The sequence below is a fragment of the Panthera pardus genome, unplaced genomic scaffold (assembly GCF_024362965.1).
Source record: "Panthera pardus isolate Hobbes unplaced genomic scaffold, ASM2436296v1 HiC_scaffold_15, whole genome shotgun sequence".
Classification (NCBI taxonomy): domain Eukaryota; kingdom Metazoa; phylum Chordata; class Mammalia; order Carnivora; family Felidae; genus Panthera; species Panthera pardus.
The window spans coordinates 49,678,333-49,706,245 of NW_026526710.1; the positions used below are offsets into that span (position 1 = coordinate 49,678,333).

General features: G+C 43.1%; 1 protein-coding gene across 1 annotated transcript in view; it reads left to right on the top strand.

Annotated features, from left to right (window-relative positions):
- Positions 1 to 23,886, top strand: part of ASXL3 (ASXL transcriptional regulator 3) — a 175,687-nt gene extending 151,801 nt beyond the window's left edge. Inside the window, exons 10-13 of the mRNA XM_053902545.1 lie at positions 7,459 to 7,555; positions 9,645 to 9,750; positions 14,810 to 16,751; positions 19,583 to 23,886. Coding sequence (XP_053758520.1) covers positions 7,459 to 7,555; positions 9,645 to 9,750; positions 14,810 to 16,751; positions 19,583 to 23,293 — 5,856 coding nt within the window. The 3' untranslated portion in view covers positions 23,294 to 23,886. The remainder of the gene's footprint in view (positions 1 to 7,458; positions 7,556 to 9,644; positions 9,751 to 14,809; positions 16,752 to 19,582) is intronic.
- Positions 23,887 to 27,913: the final 4,027 nt, after the last annotated feature.

Below are 27,913 nucleotides of genomic sequence, written 5' to 3' on the forward strand. Positions count from 1 at the left end.
TCTTTGATTCATCCCTTGCCATTGAGCTTCTTTCTCTAAGTCTTGGTTATTGATTAGATACCTTTACTCGAATGCCTTCAAGATATCCTCATATCAGCATATCCAGAGCAAAAACCGTCATTTCTTTGTCCAGAATACTGCTCTTCCATGTGCCTTTTCCTGTCCTGATTTCTGCTACCACCATCCACGAGATTATCCAGGCCTTATGCCTGGAACTCCTCATTTACACCTTTGTCTCATTTACCACCCACAGCATATGCACTCAGCTCCATTAGTCTGGTCCCTATACCTTTTTCTTGAACAGGTCCCTCCTCTTTACTTCCATTCCCTGACAGTCTTTTTTTTTTTTTTTTAAATGTTTTATTTTATTTTTGAGACAGAGACAGAACATGGATGGGGGAGGGTCAGAGAGAGAGGGAGACACAGAGTCTGAAGCAGGCTCCAGGCTCTGAGCTGTCAGCACAGAGCCCGACGCGGGGCTTGAACTCACAGACCTTGAGGTCATGACCTGAGCCGAAGTCGGAAGCTCAACCGACTGAGCCACCCAGGCACCCCCATTCCCTGACAGTCTTAAGAGTTCATCATTTATACCTTGGCGTTCTCTTGATGATTCTTGACAGAGGAGTCCCTGTCCCTAAACTTGCCTATGTTCAGGGCATCCCCTACACTCTATGCAGAATGATAGATCTGAGGTATCTGCTTGGAATCATAATCAGCATCTCAGCCTTAATTGGTTTAAAACCAAACCTCCTCCCATTTTCTTCTCTCTCTCTCTTTTTTTAATGTTTATTTTTGAGAAAGAGACAGAATGTGAGTGAGGGAGGGACACACAGAATCCAGAGCAGGCTCCATGCTCTGAGCTGTCAGCACGGAGCCCGACGCGGGGCTTGAACTCACAGACCGTGAGGTCGTGACCTGAGCCGAAGTTGGAAGCTCAACTGACTGAGCAACCCAGGCTCCCCTGTCTTCTTCCTTTCAGTAAATAGAAAATTTCATAATCGTAATTGACAAAGTCAAATAAAAAGTCTTTGTTGGCATCCTTGCCTATTCTCTTTCCCTCCCACCACACATCCAATCCATCATCAACTTCTGTGGGTTCAACCTGAGTTGAAACTGAGTTGATCCTGAGTCAGGATATAATCATACTCAAGCATTTCTCATCATTTCTCCTATTGCCACCCTAGTGCAAGCTACTGTCATCTTTTTCTGGATTATCACAGTAACTACATACGTGTGTCTTGAGAAGTCTCTATCGTCTAAAACTGTGTTGTCCCATGCAGTAGCTGCCAGCAGCCACCAGTGGCTGATGAGCAACAGAAATATGGCCAATCTGGACTGAGGTGTTTTATTTTATTTTATTTTATTTTATTTTTTAAATTTTTTTTAACGTTTATTTATTTTTGGGACAGAGAGAGACAGAGCATGAACGGGGGAGGGTCAGAGAGAGGGAGACACAGAATCTGAAACAGGCTCCAGGCTCTGAGCTGTCAGCACAGAGCCCAACGCGGGGCTCGAACTCACGGACCGTGAGATCATGACCTGAGCCGAAGTCGGCCGCTTAACTGACTGAGCCACCCAGGTGCCCCTGGACTGAGGTGTTTTAAAATATACACTTGATATTGAAGAATTATTATACAAAAACAATGAAAAATATCAGAATTCATACTGATTATAAATTTAAACAGTAACATTTTGGATAGTTTGGGTTGAATAAAAGGTGGTATGAGAATTTCACGTTTCTTTTTATTGTTTCAGTGTGGTTACTAGAAAATTGAAATCACACATGTGGCTGACATTTTTATTGCTGTTGGATGGCACTACTCTAAAGTCTTTTTTAAACACAGCAGTAGAGCTATCCTTTTGAAATGCCAGAACTTCCCATTCCTCAGAGCAAAATCCCTCCAAGGCTTTCCAGCTCACATTGGGGAAACGCCAGTCAGTACGCTGGGTCTGATGCCCAGCGTGTTTCTGTCCATGCAGCTCCTGTCCCACTACTCCCCAGCATGTCTCCAGGTCTTTGGGCCGTTCACTTAGCGCACTCTTCCCCACCTGGCTGCATGACTGCTTCCTTGCTGCTCCCAGGTGCCTCTGTGAACGTCCCGTACCAATCGTGAGCATTTGAGAGGCCCATCCTGAACACCCCATCTCAATCAGCAGCCTGCTTACCTGGGTGCACTCAGCATGATGTGGCTTCACTTTGAATGGCCACCCATTGTCTGTAGAATGAAATCCACATTGCTTAGTATATCTCGGTGTCCCATTATTGTCTGGCTATTTTCTAACTCTCCCGACACATCTCTCACTGTTCCACTTTGCAGCCCACATATCATGCATTCTGAATCACTTACAAGAAACCCAAAATAAGAAAAAAGTGATAAAGAATGTATTAGACATTTAAAGGATTATTATTAAACATAGATGTATCCGTGTACAGAATTAAAATTTGTCAAACTTCAAAAACTGGATAGTGTGCAAGTAGCATTGGCATTTTAGCCCTTTGAATTCCACTGACATACACCCCACAAAATGGGTGTTGTTAAAATCAATATCAAAGGCAAATGATACACTCACCAATAAGAAGTTTAAACCTTTGTGAAACGATCTCTGCACGAATGCATTTCCCTTTACTAATATTTATTTTCCTCTGTAACAACTAAAATGTTCAAAGTTTTTTTCCCCTCCTAATTAAAAAGGAAGCATAATTTATCAACAGCTTAGTTAGACACTTCATTATGAGAGGGTTGAGGGAGATTTTAGAATGAGCATTTCTAGTGTGGGTATTCTGAAAAACAAGAATTTATAGCTCAGCAATAAATAAATAAGTAAACCTTTCAGAAATGTTTATTGTTCCAGCTCATTAAAATGTTATGTCTTTTGGACAGTATTTCTTAAAGGCCATAAAATTAATAGTGTATTTTAAAAGTTTTATTGGCTTGTATTTCCTGGGTCCAATTTAGCCCTAGTGTTTAATTGCGCTGTCTCATACAGGCTGGAAGTCTGGCAGTTAATATTATTTTTCTGTTTTAAAAGAAAAACATTTTCCTTCAGGGCTGGCTTCCATATTTTTGAATGTGTTTATTTCACACTGCCTCACATCCTCATGCGCTGAAATCTTGAGACTCTGTCAGAGCTAATCTGGATCTGGTATTTCTTTGTGTCTTAAAATTATGCCGAAATTTCAATTAATAACTAATCATGCCCTTGGCCTGGGAAATACACACAACTAAAATCCTGCATATCAGCTACCAGAGTTAAATTTTAAATCTTTCATTACACAAAGCAAGGGGAGCAATAAACATTTATTTGAGTACCTTCCATCTAGGCAACCTAGGAATTGCATGGACTCTAGAAGGTGATGAGACACCATGCATGTCTTCAAATATAGAAAAATTCGGACCTATTCATTGTACCTTCTATAAATGCACTTCATAGCAAGTAAATTTCTTTACCTCTTCAGGGGACTTGCCTTCCACCTACTAGTCCTATTTAAAATCTGCACAATAAGAAAACCTCTTCCCTTTTAGTCTTCCTAAGTGAAGTTTTTTCTCAAGGCTCCCAAACCATCCACAGACATTCAGAGTCAATATTCACAGAACATTTCAGGATTCTTAGAGGTATCATTCTGATGGACTTTCTCTTCATCCTTTGGGCTTTGCCAGACCTCTTTCATAGCGCTGCCTGAAGACTTGTTCTGAAGCTTAGCTGCCGTTTCATCCACCCCATTTCCAGGAAGCATACTGACCCCGTTTGGCATCTGCTGCCTTTACCTGCTCAGTCCTGAAGCCCTGCACCCAGTCCTGAATATCTCACATTTGCCTTTCTTTTATTATCTTTCATGCAAGGATTCCATTACCTTCTAGCGATGCCTTTGCATCTCTACATTCCTCTCCATTTCATCCTTTTTAAAGGTGACAGAATTATCATTTTAAGCACAAATCTTTGGGGGCTTTTCCTAGGCTTAGACCTTTTTAATGGTAGTTCTCGTTACCTAGAGCAGTGCTTTAGACCTTTCTCCCGTTGTGGCACACACCAAAAAGGCAATTAATATACAGGGGTATGTCAAGGGGCTAACTTGGATCTGGAGGCCACTAGCCTGAGGCACCGTGCTGATTCAACCCCTGCCTCAAGGCTCAGGTTTACCTTATATGGTACATTCACTGGACCATTTCCACATAGAGGATAAAGCCCAAACCCCTTGGATTCAGTCTTACTTAGGATCCTCCCCTGCCCCTTCCCTCCAAAAGTGGAGCCTGGAATAAGAACTTAAGTATAGTCAGTTTGGAAGAAGAAGCCAGGGATTAGATGATGCGAAGACAAGGAGAGGAAAAACCCTCCAGATAACCAGGTCTCGGTTCTATGGAGGACTTTCTAGGAAAATGTGTAGAACGAGTCCCAAAACTGTCCCAGCACTGCAGGAAAGCAGGACCTTTCACCATGACAAACCCTCGTCTCTCATAGATTGGGCGTTGCCCCAAGGACCAAGATTTGCACTTCCAGGTTGTATCTGCATCCGAGAAAGTCCTAGAGTTTTGTAGGCATGAGCCGGGCAAGTGCGCTTTGTTGCCCCAGATATTCTGTATTCCTGTAGGCTAGATGTGGAATCACAAATGTCCCGTCTGGTCTACCTCTGCACCACTCAGACCTTGTTGTGGTTCATGTTAAGTTCACTCTGTCACTTTAATTAGTGGCTGCTCATACTTTGGTGTGGGGGTGGGGAGGGGGGGGCAGACCAAGACTTTTGACCAGGGGGTTAGCGGACCAGCTGCAGGCTCTACTGGTCTCAAGCTGGTCTTAAGGCTGTAATTGAAGCTTATCATTTCCCTTCTCTGACACCCATTTCTGAATTTCCTTACACTCGGCCAGTAATTCTGCTAGTTTGCCTGGCTCAGTGGCCCCAACTGCCATCCTTGAGGAGTCTGAGCCCTTGGCTGCCTTTCCTATTCTGACTGTCCTTGCTATAATCCACGTTCACCGTTACCACCAGACACAGAAGCGCCAACATATGTCCCAGGGAATCTCCAGCATTCCCCCCCACATCCTTCTCTCTGCCCCCACACTATGGCAGCAGTCCCCCTCCCTCGTGATGGTTAGGGCTGATTATCTCACCTGTCCAGTAAGTCCTCCCCTTGCCCGCTGATACCTGAGAGACACAAAGTAACCAGGCAGAGTTTTGGCTCAAGTGGAGCCCGTGTCCAATAGTGCGATGATTCTTACCTGGGGATGAGTTTGCCTCTGAGGGACGTTTGGTAATGTTGGAAGACGCTTTAACTTGTCACAATTGCTACTGGTATCTGGTGGGTAGAGGCCAGGGATGCTCTTCACCAGCCTATAACACGCAGGGCAGCTACCACAATAAAGGAGTCTCCAGACCTAAGTGATGGTAGTGCCTAAGGCTGAGAAACCCTGACATAGTAGAAATGATTCTCCCCCGGGGCACGGACTTTTAATTTTACAGGGTTTGGCACAGTCTTGTGCCTGGTTCCCAGGCCCATGTAGTCCAGCTGCTGAGAGCACACGACCAAACGGTATCCATCGGTTCAGTGCATATATACGGCATTCCAGAAGCCAGAGTCCTAGAATTGTCCAGTCAGAAGGTGGGAAGGCTGGGTAACTTACCCATTCGGATCTTGGGGCTGTGGGAGGACACTGAGGTGGGATGCTGGCTTGGTGATATAACTGTATTACAGCCACGCTGAACTCAGGCAGGTGGAAGAGATACACGGGGACCCGAAGTATCTGCTATATGTAGAACATATTCGACACACGGGCGGGGGCTTTTTCTCTGCTGCCACTGTATACAAGAGCCGGGTACATGGGTTCACGTGAGTGGCTTAATAAGCGTCTGTTGACAAAGGCTGAAGGAGCTGTGAGTGAGTAAACAATAGTTCAATGAATGAATGGAGTCTTCCCTGAGATTTGTGAAGTGTATTGAATATTTTAGCATGGTTATCAGTATCTTCTTAGATGAAGAAACTCAGAATGTCAGCTCCGCGGTTCCCTGTGGATGTCGTGATGGCAGCATTCAACATCCCTCATGTTTATTCACAGTGTCTCTCTTCTGAATTCGATCTACTGTTATCCAATTTAGAGTAATTATATAATATTTACTTTGAGATACAGTGTTCTGCTTTGCTCCTGAACGATGCTTCAGCTGACACATTCATGAAGGTGTCATTTGAGTGAAATTTTTAAAAAGGGGTGGTATTTCAGGGGTGAACATGGAGTGTGGAAAAGGCCACGAACAAACAAACATGGGGATGAGAAATCTCTGGGCACGCTTTCAGGTAGCAGTGACAATTGGGGCTTAGTACACGTGAAGTGTGTCTATGGCCATAAGAGGAAATCTTTGAAAATCGAATTGGAGCTACAGTTTGCCAGGCCTTTGACCAGCAGGCTGAAGCACCTCGCACCTTCTTACGTGGTCCCGTTACGGTTATCTGTGATGTCCTGCCTCTGCAGTAGAGCTAGCTCTTGGTCACGGTGACAGTAACACTACGTGCTTTATTTCTGAAACCATTCTGTTCAGATCCTATCTTGCAAGACTCTGCACCGGTTTTGCCTCTGGCATCACATTCTTCCTCACCATTCTTGTCCACCTAGATGTCATCCCTCAGCTTTTATTGTTTGCCCTTCTTAATTCCCACCCACCTAATGGTGTGCTGTTCCATGTTTACTCCTCAACCGCTTGGGCGGCCAGCCAAGGGCAATGGCCGATTCTGTCATTCTCTGTGTCAGCAAGCAGACTACATGCACACGGAAGGTGCAGTAAATAATTGGAAAGTTAAAAGCATCCAGTTTGATGATGCTTATCCGAATCCCTTCTACATGTGAATTTTAAAAGAAGGAGTATGTTTGAGGAAAAAGGTTAGTAGCATAAAGTTGCCCCTGTTTTACACTTTACTATTTACCTGTTTTTTTTGTGTGCTTCCCAGTTGGAGACGAGAGGGGCGGGGTATATCTGACAGTGTGAGTGTATTTGTTTTAATGTTTTAGAACTTTTTGTTGTCTAAACCTCAGCCGGCAAAAGAGTCCAAGTGACCAGATTGGATTTCTTTAGCCTCCACAGATTTTAGAAAACTTAATTTATAAACACGATCTAAAGGTATGAACATGTTGAGTTTTAATGTGGTACCATTTAAGGCATATTGAAATGATAAAAGGTATAAAACTGTTTTTGATGAAATCCCACACATCGGGGGGATCGGTGGTTATACTCACCACCTGTGATGGAAATGCCTTATAAAGAGTTCCTTTAACTTCATGTATTTTTGTCAATATAATAGTCGATGTAGAGTGCACTTTTCCTACCAGGAGATTCACCTTCTGCAAGGTTCCTGTCCTCCCTTCTACCCCGCGCTATTTCTCTCCTGCCCCACCCTCAGTTTTCTCTTCTTTCCTCTGTACTTTTGTTTTGAGTTATTCTTGATGGCGTCTTGTTTTCTTCGGCTTATTTCCTAGATGGGAAGTGATGGAATTTTACGCCTCAGTTCTTCAGCTCTGAATAATGAATTCTTTGCATATGCAGCACAAGGATGGAAACAGCGACTGGCAGAAGGTAAATTTCTCTTTTCCATTATTATTTGACATGTTTGAGTACACACACTGTACCGAGCTTCACGCCTTTCTCTGATTTCCGAGCCTTTTTCTCCCCCTGAAGTAAACTTGAATTTAGCAAAAACTCCTGATCTGTTCCAAATGGCTTCACTAATTCTTTGTTATACTTGGCATTTTTGATGTCTGATGTTTTTGAAGGAAACGTGAGGTTATCTGGAACAGAACAACAATTTTTGATGTAGCTCGAGTCCCTTTGGAGTGGGAATTTTAATCGCTTGTTTGAGGCATTATGTATTCTCTTAATGTCCTAGAACCTAGAGAATCTTCGTTTAATACTCTCTTCCCCTAAAACCACCGCTTCACCTTATTCTTCTGTTAGTCATTAAGCTTCTTGAAAGACTCAAAATAACCAGTGCTTCCACATTTCTACTCCCTAAACTGCTCACATTGTTCTAGGTGGGTGTGGCAACCGAAATAATCCCTCCTGGAGAATACTAAGGGTTTTATAATGGCAAAGGCAGTGTCCTCTTCTTAGTCTTGACATTGCACGTTCCTTCTGCAATCTCTCTCTTTTTTTTTTAACCTCATCCAAGTTGAAACCATGTACCTGAGATGTTCATAATATATTTTAAATTGTTTCCTGCGGCCACATGGCTGAAAGCCATTCCTCAGCCTCCTGCGGGAGCTGTGCTCTTCCGTCTGATGGTGCATGTTGATGTCTCTGCCATTTTCTTCTCTGGTGTTTTCTCTTGGGGCTGTGCACATCTGCTAACCAGCCTCCTTCCCCACCATGGTGTATGGCCCATATATGCCAGAAACCTTCTGGCTTTGGCTCCTCTTTCCTAATCCTGCGTTCTATTCCACATGCCTGCTGGATCACCCTTGCCGATAGCATGCACCTTAAAACCATAATGCCAATATTAACCTCACCATCCTCCCTTTACCATCTGCTGTCCCTTTTGTTCCCCATCTCTACTAATGTCACCACTGTCCTCAGAGCTCCTCACTTTGAAACTTGATGATCTCTTTGGTCCTCTTCTTCTCCCCAGGCTGACTTGGTCATGAACTGTTAATTGTGCTGTGAATCTGAATCCCCTTGAGCATTCCCACAGCCGCTGGCCTGACTGTCCTCTCTGCCTCTCCTCTGTGCTGTTCGACAGCCTCCTGGCTGGAGTTCTCTTGTGTCTTCATCTTGTCTCTAAGCCACTTATTTGGCCATATTTCTCCCCGAGTGAATGCCATCAGGGCCTCCCTCTGTCACTTGTAGGGAAAATGTAGAACTCGATTTATTTATTTTCAACTTTTTTAATGTTTAGAGAGACACAGAGTATGAGCAGGGGAAGGGCGGAGAGAGAGGGAGACACAGAATCTGAAGCAGGCTCCAGGCTCTGAGCTGTCAGCACAGAGCCTAATGCGGGGCTCGAACTCACAAGCTGTGAGATCATGACCTGAGCCAAGTCAGATGCTCGACTGTCTGAGCCACCCAGGTGCCCCTAGAACTCTCTTTAAACCATGTATTTGCTAATTGGCCTCAGCCTACCTTTCCCATTTCATTTCCTCCTACTCCTACATTCTGCTTACAATTGGCCACTCAAAAGAACATAAATACACATGTTCATATCTCTGTGCCTTGTGAGTTAATTACTTTATAAAAGCTTGGTCATCCTTCAGAAGCTAACTCAAGAGCCATTTCCTGTATGTGGTCTTCCCTAATCGATTCAGGCAGAATTAAGTGCCTTTTCTTCTACCTTTATTCTTATGGCCCATACAGGGCTTTCGACATTATATTATAGTCAATTTGTGTGCCTTTTCTCCCACCAGACTGATTTCATTAAGGGCACTGAATATACGCTATTTCATCCGCAGCCCCTACCATACAGTATATTTGCTGAGGGTTTTAAAGTTCATCTAGGGCTAAATGACTATTTGAGCGATGTCCATAAAAAGAGAAGCTGTAGAAATATTATCAGTACTCAACCTTTTACTTTTCAACATCCATAAAAGTTTACTCAAATTAATTACGTGTTTTCTTTATTAATTGGCAGAAGCTATGGCCACTCTTACTCCATACATAAACATTTTCTTTCTAGGAGAGTTTACTCCAGAAATGCAGTTGCGGATAAGGCAAGAAATTGAGAAGGAAAAGAAAACAGAACCTTGGAAAGAAAAATTCTTTGAAAGGTTTTATGGAGAAAAGTAAGTACGAGAGCATTTTTTTCTCATTTCTCTCTGAAGGAAATGAAAGTGTAATTCTCTGCTTCACATGGCACACGAAAAGCTGTAAAGCTTAATAAGGCTGCCATAAAAGGCAATAGTCCCTCAGTGTAAGAAATCGCAGGTAAAATTATAGCAGCGTATCAGCACTTAAAGTTTTAAAAAATGCATTTTCAAGGGTTTATAACCTGTCCATGAAAATTCATTTCGGACTGAAAATTGCACATGAAATCTGATAGAAGTCCGTTATGGCTTTCTTAACTAGATTTTAGTAAAAATCTCCTGTTTTTAATCCAAGCATATTCATTAACAGATACTTCAGAGATAAATAGTTTTAGACACATTCGATTCTCACATTTTTTCCTAAAATGTTGACTGTGCATATACACGTGTGTAGTCCTTGTTCTGGGGGACAGCCTGAGGTATTACTCTTCACTCTTTCCATCTTCCTTTGTCAGTGTAATCAGCTTTTAGTTTATTATTTTTCTGCGTGTGCATTTCTTTTTAAAATAAGCCACATGGAAGTGTGGTAGTGACTGAATTAAATTGAAAGGAGTTTCGCCTCTGCCTCACATTTAGAAGGGACATATCTTACTGGAGCAGAATTAGAGCCTCTGAGACCATAGGGTCCCTAAGGGAGGAGGAAGGATTTAGGAGCTGACAGTGGACAGTGGCCTTAGATCCTCCTTAGAAAGGAATTTGTGCTTGAACTCCCATATGCACAATTAATACTTAAGAGTTGTCGTTTCGTGTAAATGATACTGAGGTGGTGGCAAGTAACAAAATCCGTACCATTTGATCTAATTTCACAAACTTCCCCCTGTAAACAGGGAGAACGATGTCAAGAGGCTCATCTGAGTGCTCTTCTTGAAAAGGAATCCCATGGGGCGCCTGGGTGGCTCAGTCGGTTAAGCGTCTGACTTCAGCTCAGGTCGCAATCTCGCGGTCTGTGAGTTCGAGCCCCGTGTCGGGCTCTGGGCTGATGGCTCAGAGCCTGGAGCCTGCTTCCGATTCTGTGTCTCCCTCTCTCTCTGCTCCTCCCCCGTTCATGCTCTGTCTCTCTCTCTGTCTCAAAAATAAATAAACGTTAAAAAAAAAATTTAAAAAAAAAGAAAAGGAATCCTATGATTAACAGCCTGCTTAACTCAGAGGAGGCTAGCATTGGTGGAGTGTCCTAACTAGCAGTACCCTCAAGGAGGAAGGCTTGTGTTCACTTGCTCTCCTAGAACCATGGATGCGTATACATATTTAAACAGAACTAACAGGAGATAATTCATGTGTTTTCTCAAAAATTAAAAATGCAGCAGACTACTTCTATGCCTTCGTATTTTGTCACCAGCATATTGCTCAAGCTTGGCTGCATCAAAGTCCTCATTGGGGATGTTAGGTCGTGTTGTGTTGTGTTGTGTTGTGTTGTCCTGTGCTGTGCCGTGTTGTGTCATGTTATGTTTATTTTGAGAGGGGGACAGAGAGAGCACATAGGAGGGGCGAGGAGAGGGGGAGAATCTCAAGCAGGCTCCCTGCTGTCAGTGTGGAATGGGTTTTGATCTCACACACCGTGAGATCGTGACCTGAGCCAGAATCAAAAGTTGGACGCGTAACTGACTGAACCACCCAGGCACCCTCTCGTTGGGGCTTTTAAAAATAGATACAGTTTTCCAGGACCCATGCCAGACATAATGATTGGGAGTCTCCAGGAGTTGAGCCCAGGAATACGCATCTTTAGGCTCTCTCCAGGTCATGCTGGTGCCGAGCGGGATTAAGCACCCTGGAGGATGACCCTGAAGACCACTCAGGAGGCTTCCTCACCTTTTGTCGACAAAGGAAATGTTGAAAGCACCCTTTCCAGTGCTGGCAAAGATAACTGAGCCAGTTACCTCCAAAGCACTGGTCCTTAGTTGTTGTTGAGTGTCGGGCCCTCTTTTTTTTTTTTTTCTTTTCTTTTTTTGAATGCAGCAAAAATTGTTCCAACATCTCATCTGTGCCAGACACTGAGGTGCGGACGTTTGTAGGGCTGCCTAGGCTCTGCCCTCAGGCGGCCTGTACCCGAGGCACCATGTGTTACAGAGAGCTCTCCTTCATCCGGGTCGTCATTGAGCATGCTGGGCTCTGATACGTTTCTAACAGCTTTTCAGGGAATATGTCGCTTAACCCGCCCAACAGTCCTATAAGGTGGATACCGTTATTATTCTTACGTTAAAAATGGGTTTAGGAAATTGAGATGCAATGAAACTGATTTTCCCAGGTTTACACAGTGTGGTTCAGTAATTTGCTCAGTGTCTTAATGCTGCAGTTCCTTCTCAGAAAAATTCACACACATATATATTTTTTACATAAAATTTGGGGGGCTTTCAGACTCTCATGCATATGCCCTGGGGAGTGACAGCTACAATACTGTAAGTAAGCGTGGGTCCCTGTCATCATCCCGGAGTTCTGAATACAAACGGTTCTTTTATTTGACCCTTTTCTTGCTGTAGTTCATCCATAGAGTTTCTGTCCGCTTACGTCACTGAACTTCTTCCTTGACTTTTTCTATCTTTGATTACACATTGGATTAACGGATGTATTTTGGACATTTCATTGACTGCCCTTCTAATTTGGTCACTTCTAGATTACCTACGCTCCCCCAGTATGTGAGAGATTATTTCTCCTAGTGTCAGATAATTTTCGGTTGACCTGTGACTTTTCCCTGCTTTAAGTTTTCCCAGGAACGTTGCCGTCCAAACTCCCCTCAGTTAAGATTTGTCTACTTTGGTTTTCAGCTCTTTGAGCTGTTTATTTTGTTTCTTACTGACTTACTCTCCTTATAACAGAGTACTGTCCTGTATTTTCTTTAGTTAGAGATCAGCCATATGTATGCTAAGTCAGAATTATGGGCATCGGTCTGCTGATTTGCAGTCTATATTTCTGGACTTCAGTGTTTTCCTTTGTGGTGCTATGTGCTGTGCTGTGCTGTGAAGATCAACCTGCTATGCCTTGTACCATCTTAAATCTCTTTTTTTCGAGAAAATAATAAAATGTTGACATAGGCATATTTTGTACGGTGCTGTTTTCCATATATACATATGCATATATTATATACATATATGGTATTTACTAATATTAACTATATTTAATACAAGTTAATACATGTATTATATCCTTATCAACCAACTAGCAGAAGTTTGGCTGCCAGTGGATGGATACTGTATATTCCACACCTAACCTACTATCGATGCTTGGCCTAGCCCCAAGGGACCTTATTTCTAGTTGATTATTCTGCTTTAAATTTATCTGTAATGTAGTTGTTCTGTTCCTCTCAGTGTAGGATAGTTATAAATTATAGCTTACTTTGAACCCATCTCAGGGAAAGTTGAAAGAAAAGAGACTAACTTTGAGGGTACTATCTTCTGTCTTCTTTTAAGACCTTCTGAATTTTAGTAAAGAAGGCAGTGACACCCCAAAAACTGTATTCAACTTTATTTCCCTTTCATTTTGAGGATTTTGGTAAGCAGTTGAAGATTTCACTGAGGTATATTCCTGTCTCAATACTATTATAGCTGTATTTCTTCGCTCAAATATGTCTTCCCCAGAAGAGAGAAGTGTTCTGTCTTCTGCTTGTCTTTGTAATTTTCTGTACTCTAATTTAACTTCATTTAGAACAGCATATTTCTCTACCATGTGAGGCTGACATCGTAACTTAGTACGTTAACTTAGTATAACTGAGTATGGCATACTTAGTATGACTTAGTATGACAGGAAATAGTGATTTACAATATCTTTGTAACTCTGATGAACTTTCCTTATGACATGAATATCAGATTGGATTTTTTCTTGATACTCTTTGCTATCTTCTCTGGAATATCTTTACAGAAAGTGATCACATGAAAGAATTTTGCCTCATACAAAATTGCCTCATACAAATGTAACCTAGCAGAATCAACTTTGTCGACCCCAAATATGTTTGTTATATTTTAGTGAAATTTCCATATTGTTGTTTTTTTTTTTTAATGTTTGTTTATTTTTGACAGAGAGATAGAGAGACAGGGCACAAGCGGGGGAGGGGCAGAGAGAGAGGGAGACACAGAATCCAAAGCAGGCTCCAGGCTCTGAGCTGTTAGCACAGAGCCTGACGTGGGGCTCGAACTCACAGATTGTGAGATCATGACCTGAGCCGAAGTTGGACACTCAACCGACTGAGCCACCCAGGCGCCCCCGCCCCCATATTATTTTTAAGTTAGACACTTAGAGACTAAAATAAGGTAACACCTCTTACATTGGTTTAAGAGAAGTTAATCTTTGGAAATCATTTCAATTTCAAGATTTTACACCATACCCATCTTCCGTTGATCTTACTTGCTTATGTTGCATCCTTTGAAGACTGTGCTGCTTTCGATTAGAATTGCTACTTTCTGATAAGAAAAAAATTAGATCTGGAGTGCCTGGGTGGCTCATTGGTCAAGTGTCCAACTTCGGCTCAGGTCATGATCTCGCAGTTTGTGAGTTTGAGCCCTGCATCGGGCTCTGTGCAGACAGCTCAGAGCCTGGAGCCTGCTTTGGATTCTTTCTCCCCTTCTCTCTGCCCCTCCCATGCTCATGTTCTGTCTCTCTCTGTTTCTCAATAATAAATAAATGTTAAAACTTTTTTTTAAATTTTAGATCTTATACATTCTTTTGCTTTTCTGTCCAATATTTTCTAATCTTTTGTAGTACATTATTTTTTTTTTATTCCTTTTACCAACACTTGGCAAAGTTCATATCTCCTTACTTACAGAATAAAAATCTATACCAAAAATAAATAAGTTGGTAGATAAATAGGTAAATATAAAAATGCATAATACATTTCTTAACCAGAAGGAGAGTTTATTTTAGTTACGATTATAAAAGCAGTAGAAAAACTAAGTCATCATAAACCAGTTTACATAAATGAAGCGTATTATTTAGTGATTATAAAATCAATTTGATTCATTTACTTCCGTTGAATACTCTATACATATCTCCAAGTTGTCCCTTTCGTGTTTTGTGGTTGGACAGTAATTTAATATTTCTAATTTCTGTTCAGGTTGGGCATGTCAAGAGAGGACTCAATAAAGCTTACTTCTGGACCAAACAATGATGGCGCTGAAAGTAGTTCTTCATGTGGACCCACTGGCTTCCCAGGTCTTTCTGCACAGACTCCCTTGGAAGAGCAACAGCCAAAAAGCATGAAAAGTCCAACTTCACCAGAGCCGGAATTCTGTGCTATGGTAGATGTAGGTAAAGACATAATGGCAGAATCAGAATCAGAAGATATCTTGATCCCTGAAGAATCTGTGATTCAGGAGGAAATTGCTGAAGAGGTAGAGACTAGTATCTGCGAATGTCAGGATGAAAATCATAAGACGATACCTGAATTTTCTGAGGGGTCTGAAAGTCCAGCCAACTCTCATGAAGAGCCCCAGGTAGCACCTCCTGAAGATAACTTGGAATCCTGTGTTATGATGAATGATGTTTTAGAAACTTTGCCTCATATTGAAGTTAAAGTGGAAGAGAAATCAGAATCTCCCCAGGAAGAAATGTCGGTTGTTATTGATCAACTAGAGGTCTGTGATTCTCTCGTTCCTTCCACTTCATCTGTGACTCATGTCAGTGACACAGAACATAAGGAGCCAGAAGCTGCAGTAGAGACCAATACTCCAAAAATAAAGACAGGGTCGTCTTCTTTAGAAGGCCAATTTCCCAGTGAAGGAATCGCCATAGATATGGAGTTACAGAGTGAGCCTGATGAACAGCTTTCTGAAAATGCTTGCATCTCTGAAACTTCCTTCTCTTCCGAGAGCCCAGAGGGAGCCTGTACCAGCCTGACATCCCCAGGAGGGGAAACCCAATCCACTTCAGAAGAATCATGTACTCCAGCCTCCCTTGAGACAACGTTTTGTTCTGAGGTGTCCAGCACTGAAAATGCAGACAAATATAACCAGAGAAACCCCCCTGATGAAAACCTTCATGCATCTTTGATGTCAGAAATATCTCCAGTATCCACTTCACCTGAGATATCAGAGGCATCTCTCATGTCCAATTTACCTTTAACATCCGAAGCATCCCCGGTATCAAATTTACCTTTAACATCAGAAACGTCACCCATGTCGGATTTACCTTTGACCTCAGAAACGTCTTCAGTGTCTTCCATGCTTCTCACATCTGAGACCACTTTTATATCCAGTTTGCCTCTTCCTTCAGAAACATCTCCAATTTCTAATTCTTCCATGAATGACAGAATGGTGCATCAGCAGAGAAAGTCCCCTTCCATCTCTGAAGAACCACTCTCCCCACAAAAAGATGAAGGCTCTGCCCCTGCCAAGCCCCTGGGCGAGAGCCTTCTCTCTCAACAGAGGACTCTATCAAATACTCCTGAACCCGTCAGTATGGGTTCTTCCGTTTCTCCTGAAGCATTTCCATCTGAAGAATTGCACAGTAAGACTCTGAGTCAGCAGCCTTGTAAATCACACGTTGAAACTGAGAAGCCCTATCCTGCTTCGATTCCAGAACTTCCTTCTATAGAAATGATAAAAGTTAAAAATCATAATGTCCTGCAAAGAACAGAGAAGAAAGGGGCATCTTCACCATTGGAGTTACCGGTCTTTTCTGAAGAGACAGAGAGTAAGGGAAACGAGCTTCCATCAGCTAAATTACAGGACAAACAGTATGCCTCATCAGTGGATAAGGCTTCCTTTTCAGAAGGCTCTAGAAATAAAACCCATAAGCAAGGAAGCTCACAGAACCGATTGGAGACCTTGCATTCTTCCAAGTTGTCCGAGCCTTCCAAGTCACCCGACGGGATAAGAAATGAAAGTAGAGAATCCGAGATATCAAAGAGGAAAACAGCAGAGCAGCACAGTTTTGGAATCTGTAAGGAAAAGAGGGCTAGGATAGAAGATGATCAGTCAGTGCGGAACATATCGTCCAGCAGCCCCCCTGAGAAAGAGCAGCCCCCCAGAGAGGAGCCCAGGGTTCCACCTCTCAAGGTATGGAATGATAATAATAACAATGAAGACAATTCCATAGATAGGCTTTTCCTATTTTTTGATGCTTAGTTTTCTAATTTTAAATAAGGTTTTCTTCCCTCCAGGTTTTCTGTAGCAGTTTACAGTCTAATAGTCCAACACCAGTCTAATATTAAATGATCTTTTTTAAGGCTGTGCGCTGAGCTCATATGATAATTTTAGATACACACATATATGTACTTAGACCTCAGCATGTAAGGAAAAAGAAATGAGGAGGGAGAACAGGGCCTGGAGGAACCTATAGACCATGAGATACAGGGTCTTTCGGAGACTCCAAGGCATAGGACAGAGACCTACATACAGTTGGGGCAAGTTGAAAGATACTTCAGTGTCCTAGAAAAGTCCAGTAGGACTAGGGAAAGTAGTCAAAAGTCAGAGGCGTGCACTAAGGAGGTGAAGGTATAGGTAATCGGTTTATTTTCCAGCAAACATTGACCACCACCACTGCCTAGCAGAAAGGACCTGACATATGGAAGAACCTCATTAAATATTTCTTCAATAATTCAGTGAAATTGCTTAACACACCCTGAGGGAAAATGCTGTAGATGTAGAGGTATACAGATCCTATTTATTTGTTTGTTTGTTTGTTTATTTATTTATTTATTTTTATTTTCAAGAGAGTAAAGAAGTATTTAACTTTACAAATAATAAAGCCTGTAGTCAGGCATTCCTATTTATGTATTTTCTTTTGATCCCAGGTAGGAATTAAAGGTGAGAAAACAAGCCTTTTATATAAATTGACTCTGCCTAAGTAAACTGAAAATTGAGGTTAATTCAAAAGAAACACTCTGTTTAATAATAATAAAAAAAAATCTTACCCAATATAATCTATATTTATTTGGTGCTTTCATCTCAGTCCATTTATATTGTCTTACAATAAAATGGATTATTGCACCATAGGTTTGGTCTAGAATTATAAACATATTCTAGCTTTGTTTCTCTTAATCTCTTTCTCTTTATTTTGCTCTAACCTGACATCTATTTTTTGTATGTGACTCATGATATCCATAAGGCTGACTTCGAAGAGTGTAGCTGTAGTTATTCTATTTAATAAAGTAACACCTATTAAATAAGGTTCTAGAGATGTGAAAGATGAACATTAAGCTGCAATTAAAACTCTACTGTGCATTTTAATTTCTGAAGCAGTGGGAAAAATATAAGCAAACTTTTCATAGGAAATATTTTTAAACATAGCAGGCTAATTTTTCTTGTCAAAAGCTTATTTTCAATGTAATACACACTTTATGTAAAGATAGATACCATATTTGATGTTTGTTCAACCTTGAGCTCTTCAGTATATCCAGGCTTAATTGTTTTTTAATGTTTTTAGAAAGTTTGGTTTGTTTTTTTTTTTTTTAAATGAAGGAAATATTTAAAAGTAAAAAACAAAATCTCCTCTCTAAATTCATTTTTCCCCCCCTTTGGAGCCTTTCGATTAGAAGAGAGACCTCGCGAGGTGGAAAATGAGAAATAAGTAGCTCAGTAAGATAATTTCTTCTACCAAAGTTCCAAAGCATAATTGGAGACTGAAAGGATCCTCTAGTAAGTGTCAGGGGTTTATAGTGTAAATACACATGTGTTCAGAAGAGAGCTAAGTGTTCTAGGAAAAGCTTTGTCCAGAGAGACAAAACCAAGGGCAGCACAGTACTGTCAACAGCCCTGAATGGGGAGCCTGAAGACTCTCACTGTCACTCACTAGTTATATGACCCCAGGGCAGCCTCCGCGGGCTCAGTTTTTTCAACTGTACAATGAGGTGCCTTAACCAGAACCCTTCTAGCTCTACAAATCTGTGACTCTAAGGATGTTTTTAGTGACTGGGGCATCCCAGCCATTGCTATGGGATGTTGGGTGTTGGGCCTTGTGCCTCGTGAATTTGGTGATGACTGAGTCTCTTTCATTAGCATGAGGAGGTGGTCACTGTGGGTTGGGGTATTTATGGAATTCAGCAAATTGAGGATTACCAGTATCAGAAGAAACTGCCCAACCCATAGTTGCTTTTAGAGGCAGAAAACCAGAGTCACCCTTGCTTTCATGAAAAGATAATGCTTTCAAATCCCTCTGGAAAGCAGAGCACTCACACAGATACAGTCTCATTCCATCTTTATAAGAGCCCTGTGAAGGAAATAGACCAGAAATAACTAGTCTCATTTTACAAGTGAGTTTGCAAACTCTTATTGTGTGCTTATTACACATGTATGAGGCGGCATGCTAGGTGGAGTGGGAGTACCTAAAAACCACAGGGTCTCTGGTCCAGGGAGGTCCTTGGAGAAACTGAGGTACACGGTGAGTTGCCTAAGATCACGGATTTCCTTTGAGTGAAGCCAGGATGAAAATTCTAGTCTCCTGACCTCTTGGCTAAGGGTTTTTTTCTCTGTGTCACATTAAGAGGACAACTCATGTAGAGTTAAGGTCCCAGTTTGCTATGCCAGCAAGGAAGATAATTTAAAAGCTAAATATCTCTAAGTCTTTTTTAGCTAACCTCATTTTAAGAAGCATGGATTTTGTTGCCATTTATATGAGGCATTAAGAAGATGTTTCATTTCCATACCAAATGAAGTCACCGGTTGATGTTTCTGTAGATGAAAAACAGAGATTAGAAATTTTAATTTCATGTTCATGCTACATTTATTGTTGCTTTATACCCTGAAGGCCCATTCGGGGATTTAGGTGTAGTTGGTGCCACATTAAGAGAGAATGCAGCTCCTCTTTCCTCTTGCGTTATCACATTCCTCATGCCTCCTCTGTGATCCTGTATCAAGCGCTTTATCTTTCCATTCTCCCCTTCCCGTAGATCCAGCTTTCCAAAATTGGGCCACCTTTTATTATCAAGAGCCAGCCAGTCTCCAAACCAGAGTCTCGCGCATCCCCTAGCACGTCGGTCGGCGGTGGGAGGAACACAGGAGCCAGGACCCTTGCAGATATCAAGGCCCGGGCCCAGCAGGCAAGGGCCCAGCGAGAGGCCGCGGCAGCCGCTGCTGTGGCTGCCGCGGCCAGCATCGTCTCCGGAGCCATGGGGAGCCCAGGAGAGGGTGGAAAGGCGAGAACCCTGGCACACATCAAAGAGCAGACAAAGGCGAAGCTCTTCGCAAAGCATCAAGCCCGAGCCCACCTCTTCCAGAACACTAAAGAGTCCCGGTTGCCTGTGCTCGGCTCAAAGGATGGGCCTCCCAGCTTAGAAGTCTCTTCTGCCCCTGAAACAAAAATCGAAGGGTCTACCGGCGTGATTATTGTCAATCCAAACTGCAGATCTCCTAGCAACAAGTCCGCGCACCTCCGGGAGACCAGCACTGTATTGCAGCAGTCTCTTAACCCAGCTAAACTTCCAGAAACTGCCACTGACTTATCTGTGCATAGCTCTGACGAAAATGTACCTGTGTCGCATTTATCTGAGAAAATTGTTTCATCTACCTCTTCTGAAAATAGCAGTGTGCCCATGCTTTTTAATAAAAATTCTGTCCCCGTGTCTGTTTGCAGCACTGCTATGTCGGGAGCAGTTAAAGAACATCCCTTTGTGAGTTCTGTTGATAAATCCTCCGTTCTAATGTCTGTGGACAGTGCAAACACTACGATTTCTGCTTGTAATAGAAGCATGTTAAAAACCATCCAGGGAACTGACACTCCGTGCATAGCCATCATACCAAAATGCATCGAAAGCACTCCTATCCCCCTCACGACAGAGGGCTGCCATGGATCGAGCCCCATGGATGACAAGCAGGCGCCACTGTCCAGCAGCAGTGCTAGTAACTTAGTCTCCAGTCAGTACACCTCTGTGCCAACTCCCTCCATCGGGAATAACTTGCCCAGCCATCTCTCCACTAGCTCTGTCTTGATTCCCCCAGCGGGAGTTAACAGCAGATACCCTTCTGAGAAGATAGCCATGCCTGGGAGTGAAGAACAGGCCCCCGGACCCTTGGGTACCACTGTGAGAGCCGCCCTCGGCTGCAGGGAGTCGGTAGCAGTCACAGACGCCCTGGCTGCACGGCCACATGTCGCAATGTTTACTGGAAGCATGCTAACAATAAACTCTTACGAGAGTCCTCCCAAGTTGAGCGCTGAAAGCTTGGACAAAAATTCAGGGCTTCGAAACAGGGCAGACAGTTCTGGGAAACCTCAGCAGCCTCCGGGGGGCTTTGCACCAGCAGCCATAAACAGATCGATTCCATGTAAAGTCATCGTTGACCACAGCGCCACGCTGACCTCCACGTTGTCTCTGACCGTCTCCGTCGACAGCGCGGAAGCCAGCTTGGACCTCCAGGGCAGGTCAGTGAGGACAGAAGCCTCCGTCCAGCCCGTGGCGTGTCCTCAGGTATCTGTCATCAGCAGGCCTGAGCCAGTTGCAAACGAAGGCGTAGATCACACTTCCAGTTTCCTTGCTGCTCCCGCGGCAAAGCAAGACTGTAAACCGTTGCAGGCGGCCTGTTCAGGTCTCCGAGAAGGACCCCTTGTTGTGCCAGATAAGTTAAATGAGGCGACTGCTCCTAGTAATAGCTTTGCTGAGCAGGCACGGGGCCCAGCCACTTTCCAGAGTGAAACAGACACCACCTGTAGCAATCAGTACAACCCAGGCAACCGGATTTGCTGGACTGAGGAGGGGATGAGGGGCCCAGGGCAGCCTCTGGTTAGTCACTCTGGTTCAAGTAAACAGAAAGACTACCTGGAGCAGAGCTGTCCAAAGCCTATCAAAAGCGAACACGCTGGCTACTCACACATGTCAGAGCTTCACCCCAGGAATCTCATGACAAATGTCCCTCTCCCGGTGAAGTCTGAACCTCATGAAGTGGACAAGGGCTTTAGAATGGACACCGAAGACTTCCCCGGCCCCGAGCTGCCTCCTCCGGCCGCAGAGGTCGCCCCTGGTGTGCCGCAGGCACAAAACGTGAAGGCCTCCACCTCCGGCCCCATGGAAGAGGCGATCTCCTTGGCTGTGGACCCCCTGAAAAGAGTCCCCAGCGCAGGGAGCTCCGGCTGCCGTCTCTCATCCGTGGAGGCTAACAATCCACTGGTGACACAGTTGCTCCAGGGCAACCTGCCTTTGGAGAAAGTGTTGCCTCAGCCCCGATTGGGAGCCAAGCTCGAAATCAACAGACTTCCTCTGCCTCTTCAAACTACCTCAGCGGGTAAAACGGCACCAGAGAGGAACATTGTAGAAATGCCGTCCAGCTCTCCAAATCCAGACGGGAAGGGCTACCTGGCAGGGACCCTTGCACCGCTGCAAATGAGAAAGCGAGAAAACCACCCCAAAAAGAGAGTCGCCAGGACTGTGGGGGAACATACGCAAGTTAAATGTGAGCCAGGGAAGTTGTTGGTGGAGCCAGATGTTAAGGGGGTGCCTTGTGTCATCAATTCGGGCATGAACCAGCTAGGACACGGCCAGCCTTTTAAGCAAGAGTGGCTGAACAAGCACTCCATGCAGAACAGAATTGTTCACAGCCCTGAGGTCAAACAGCAAAAGCGGCTGCTCCCCTCGTGTAGCTTCCAGCAGAACCTATTTCACGTCGATAAGAACGGCAGCTTCCACCCCGAGGCTGGCATCGCACACCGGCAGCAGTTTTACCAAATGCCCATGGCTGCCCGGGGCCCCGTCCCCAGCGCCGCGCTATTACAGGCCTCTGCCAAGACCCCAGTGGGCTGTAACGCGTTCGCCTTCAATAGGCATCTCGAACAAAAGGGGTTGGGAGACGTTGGCCTTTCTTCAGCACCTCACCAGCTGAGGTTAGCCAACATGATATCCCCCAACGTGCCCATTAAAGAAGGCGATGACGTGGGAGGGGCCGCGCACTCCATGCCGAACAAAGCACTGGTGCATCCCCCGCCCCCGCCCCCGCCGCCCCCCCCACCCTTGGCTTTGCCCCCGCCTCCCCCACCGCCACCTCCGCTACCTCCACCTCTTCCTAATGCAGAAGTCCCCTCCGATCCGAAGCAACCGCCGGTTGCCATGGAAACCACTAAGCGACTTAGTTGGCCACAGTCCACGGGCATATGTAGCAATATAAAATCGGAACCTCTTTCTTTTGAGGAAGGTTTAAGCAGCAGCTGTGAACTGGGCATGAAACAAGTTTCCTATGACCAGAATGAAATGAAAGAACAGTTAAAAGCATTTGCGCTAAAAAATGCAGATTTCTCTTCCTATTTGCTTTCTGAGCCACAAAAGCCTTTTACCCAATTAGCTGCTCAGAAAATGCAGGTGCAGCAACAACAGCAGCTCTGTGGAAATTATCCAACAATACACTTTGGTAGCACGAGCTTCAAAAGGGCGGCATCTGCAATTGAAAAGTCCATTGGGATTTTGGGAAGCGGCTCCAGTCCTGCCACGGGCCTGCCTGGTCAGAACGCTCAGATGCCCGTGCAGAACTTTGCCGACAGCAGCAACGCGGATGAGTTGGAACTGAAATGCTCTTGCCGGCTGAAAGCCATGATCGTGTGCAAAGGCTGTGGGGCCTTCTGCCACGACGACTGCATAGGTCCCTCCAAACTCTGTGTGGCTTGCCTGGTTGTGCGGTAAGAGCTGGTGAAAGATGCAGTATCCCTTTTCAACACGGAAAAGCCAAACGGCGTCAGCAGCAACAAATTGAGTAACTCAGTGGTTTATATCGTGATAATTTATTTTACTTTGGAACAGATTATCTTTTCGCTCTGGGATTATTTACTTGCATTTCCCAGAAAGGGGAGGTCACGTCCCAGCAGAGTGGCTCATCAGCATGTCTTTTACAGATTAAGTTGCCATTCCCAGCTTTGGAAAATTTCTGTCCACGTGTATACAGGTCACTACCCCATTCGTTATTATTATTATTATTATTATTATTATTATTATTTTTAATCCAGGTGTAGATAGGAAAAGGACATTTTTAATTACTTACTGCTAACCAGAAATGCAGATGTAGAAAGAGAATGGGAAAAGTGATTTAAGGTGGTTGGTGATTCATTCTCTTGTAGATTAACCATTGCAACAAAGGCTTTCACGGTTGACTCTTCCGGACCTACCTTTACCACAGTGATGCAATCGTATTTGGAAAGGGGAATCTTATTTAAATGTACGATTCCTTGTATTTGCTCCGATCTCAAAAGATACATTAAAGGAGGTATGCCATTCATGAACTCCACTGTCCTTATTCTCTTCCCTCCCTTGTCACTCTTTTCAGAGCCTGGCAGGATGTCTGGCTCTTCCTTGGACCTTGTGCACACATTGTAGTGAAATGTGTCTTCTACCTGAAGTTGCAGTGTGGGCCTCATGCCCGGTAATCTGGTTCGAGCCCTTTGACACCTGATACCGTCAGATGAGTTGACCAGCAGAGGGCCATGGGCCCGTAGGATTTCAGAGCGTCATGTGTAGCTTTAAAGAGCAAGTATGAAAAAAAAATGCCCTAAAATTAAAAGTAAGCAAATAAAACGCTGTGTATGCAAACACGTACAAATGGGTTGTAATGTTAATACTGGTTCATTCTGTTCACTCTAAAGACAATTACTAAACACTAAAAGGGAGGGGGGGCAGAAATAATTGTAGCCCTTTATGGATGACACCAGTACATTCTGGCTTCCGACTCTGCAGAGGTTGGCCACCTCTCTTTTAAAGTGTCATTGATGACAAAAAGGAACTACCGAAGGGTGAAGTGTTGATAGATTTCTGAATAATGTTTTTCTTATGATTCACAATCTATATATTTGACTCGAAAATAGCCCTTATTTTAAAAACCCGTTCTAGGTATCGCATGTTTTGGGGTTTTTAACCCCCTCAGGTGAATTCAGTACATTCTTCATATTTGGGGGAGTGGAACTGCTTTTGAAAACGGGATACTGCATCTTACAATTATGGTCCGTGTTTATCCAGTGAAGTCTGAATGTTGAGGATGGGAGCTACATTCCACATGCTTTGGCCACCCTCATGCCAGAGAACAGCTGTAGGTCAGCAGGCTCTGTTCCTTAAAGCAAGTTCAAAAGCACATGCACATTGTGGAAAGATGAAAGGCAGCAAAAACCACGCCCATTTAACTTCAGGTTACAGAGCACAAAAGGCGGAGTGCCATTAACCCACTGATTGACTGTGGCCATAGAATTAAAAAAAAGAAACAGAACATGGGGGTGAGAGGGATCATCTGTATCCAGGGTAAGAATGACAGACATTTTCGCATCAATGTAAACTTCTGACATTCCCTTAAAAACGTGTCTTAAAAATTACCTGGAATGAGCAGAGATTACATTCCTGGGGGGTGGGGGGGGGAGAAAGAACACTTGTGATTTTTTTTAATAGTATTCCACTATGGTACATGTATTTTTTTCCTCCATATTTATTATTGTGATGTTGCCAAATTTTGTTAGGTGATGCAGACGTCACATTTATTAAGAAATTGCTAATAGTGAAAGATACTTAAAAAGAAAGAAAAGCAAAGAAGGGTCTGCCTCCGTGGCTGAGATTTGGTGCTTCAGTACTTGTGCTTCTGTTTTTCCACACTGAAAGGAACAAAGTTTCATGACTGAGAAATTAGCAGGTGCACTTAACCAGCCGGTCCAGGGAAGGCAGGGTAAGTTCCAGTGGATCCTTACTTAGTCCACTCTGCACCAGGTTGTGTTTGGGTGGCGTCCTCTCTGTGGGCTGCTTGGCCTGCAGTAGTATCTTGGTTCAGAAAAGCATGCTCTAGTCTCACAGAAGGGCACCCCTAAAACGGAGACACTTGTATGCCAACTCCTTCCAGATCCAGTTGCCGCTCTTTTGGTCAGGTACTGTCCACACCAGCAGATTCAAAATCACTACATCAGTAACTGGCACGGTGTTGAAAGACACTTCATTCTATAAAGCTTTGCACTCTGTATACGACATACAGTTGAGCCTGAAGTGATGCTGAGCTCATTATCAGTTCCATCTTTGTGGAATACTGCCTGCAAGTTACTGGGAATAAAGTGTCCTTCTGTATGTTTTGATTTTTCACACAGTAGGTGATTTTTCACATAGTTTGGGAGAATTGATTGTTGATCGGGCATGGATTCAGTCACCCAGGTCCAAAGAGGGTATTTTTTCTGTGCCCTTTCTCTTTTTTGCCCCAGTTTATCTTCACTGTGTTCACATATGGTTTATATAACTGAAAAGTTGATATCTTTGGGCTAAAATAATGATGGAAGGAAAAATTCAGAAGTAAAATGTGGGTCAGATATTTTACAAGTGTCCACATATATATATATATATATATATATATATATATACACATATATATGTATATGTATATATATATATATATATATATACACACACACATATATATGTATACACACACACACACACACACACACACACACACAAGCCAGTGTATTTGGATTAGGTAAATAGGTTACTAGTTTCCTGATTTCCACAGGTGTCTGCCTATGTGCAAAGGTAGTATGTTATTTACTACATGGTTATTGTGTAATGTGCAAATGTTAGTGTGTGCATTATCCTGATTATTGGACACTATGATATCCCTATCAGGAATAGAACTTGCACATGTAACATGTAATTTTTTTTTTTTTTTTTTATCACAAAGGATGTATTTCCCTAAGTAGCACTTTTGGAGCAGGGGAAGGAAGAAAATGGCTATTCCCTAATCCCCCTCTTCTATGATATGCATATGCCTGAAGTGTATAAAAACATTTAGGTAGATAATGGGCATGTTAATAAGAACGTTCTGATGCAAATTCATTTTCAAAATGAAAATATTTTTCCTTTTCCAAAGTGAGAATAGCAGAAATGTTGGTGAACCCAGAGCACCACAGTTATATATAATATTTCTCTGCTAAGGTCTTAGTTTGAAGGAGAAAAACTTGAAAACAAACCTCTGAGGTTGAGCCTGGTTGCTACAAAGACTTTATGGTGGTATGTGTTTCTGGGATGAGCTATTATAGCAGGTTTAGATGACTTCTAGACCTCAGATGTTCTTAGTCGCTCAAAATAAGCATTCAAAGCCCAAGAAGCTCGTGCATATGGTGCTCCGTAACGCAGTCAAGAGTCCGAATACGTGACGCCGCAGCCCCATTTTTAAACCCTCGCCCAATGTCAAAAGAGGAAGTTACTGTGGCCTTGGTTTCCCAGTTCCTTCTCGGTCTGTTGAGGTGCCAGGGTAGAGAAGCTGAAGCCAGGCTTAGGGTTGCGTCGTCTCTCCAGTGTGGACGCCAACGCCCGCTGAGCATGCAGAGCCCAGAGTCACTGTCTTTCTGTGTTTCTAGAGAACAATGTGAAGAGTCCTAGAAAAGGAACTCATCAGACTGTCAGGGGCCTATGTAGCCAAAATGTCACTGAATATAAAAATCTTCAGTCCTCATGCTTTGTCACTGTAAAGCGAACAAAAAGCATTTTTACTATAATTTAAAGGAGCTGCTTTTTTATAGCACATACTATTTCGCTTTGTACTATATTTGATAGTTGCAGAATAATTTAGACTGTAGAAAAACTTTGTTGTATTTGTACTGTTCATGAATGTTTCAAAGAAAAGTGCTTTACTTGGTTGCCATAATTTTCTTGTACTGCTGTATTTTCCCCCCTGCTTCCTGGAAACCTAATCTGATTCATATTTTCAGTACAGTACAATTTTTTGTTTTTTTTTTTAAATGTGTGTTTGTGTGTGTGGGTTTTTTTTTTTTGGTTTTTTTTTTGGTCAGTATTCTGAATGTTTACATCTGTTTGACATTAGCCATTTAATGCCTTTTTAAAAAATAAAAATAAAAAAAAGGCGGTATTACTCCTACAGTGTAACAGCAAAATGTGAAATCAACCCAAACATAACATGCATGACAAACACAGATTGGGGGCGAAGGCCCTGAACATACAGACATTTTCTATCAGCATACAGAAAAGAGAAACCCTCCTTCAGTCCTCTACCAAAGAATATATTGTTCCCACAGGAAAAACTCAGAAAAGGTGTGTAAAACCCTCAGAAGGGAGAGCAGTTGGTTCAGTAAGACTGCTACAATTTAATACTGTTATGCTTGCTTTGATACCTGACTAAATGTGACTGAGTGCAACGAGCATTTAAACAATTTTTAGACAGTGTTTTGTTTAGAATTCAGGGATCATGCATTCTTTAATGGTGCTGTTTGTTTTTTTATTTCTTTTCTACAAAGAAAAAAGTGTTGCCTACAAAAGTGACTGCTCACAATACCA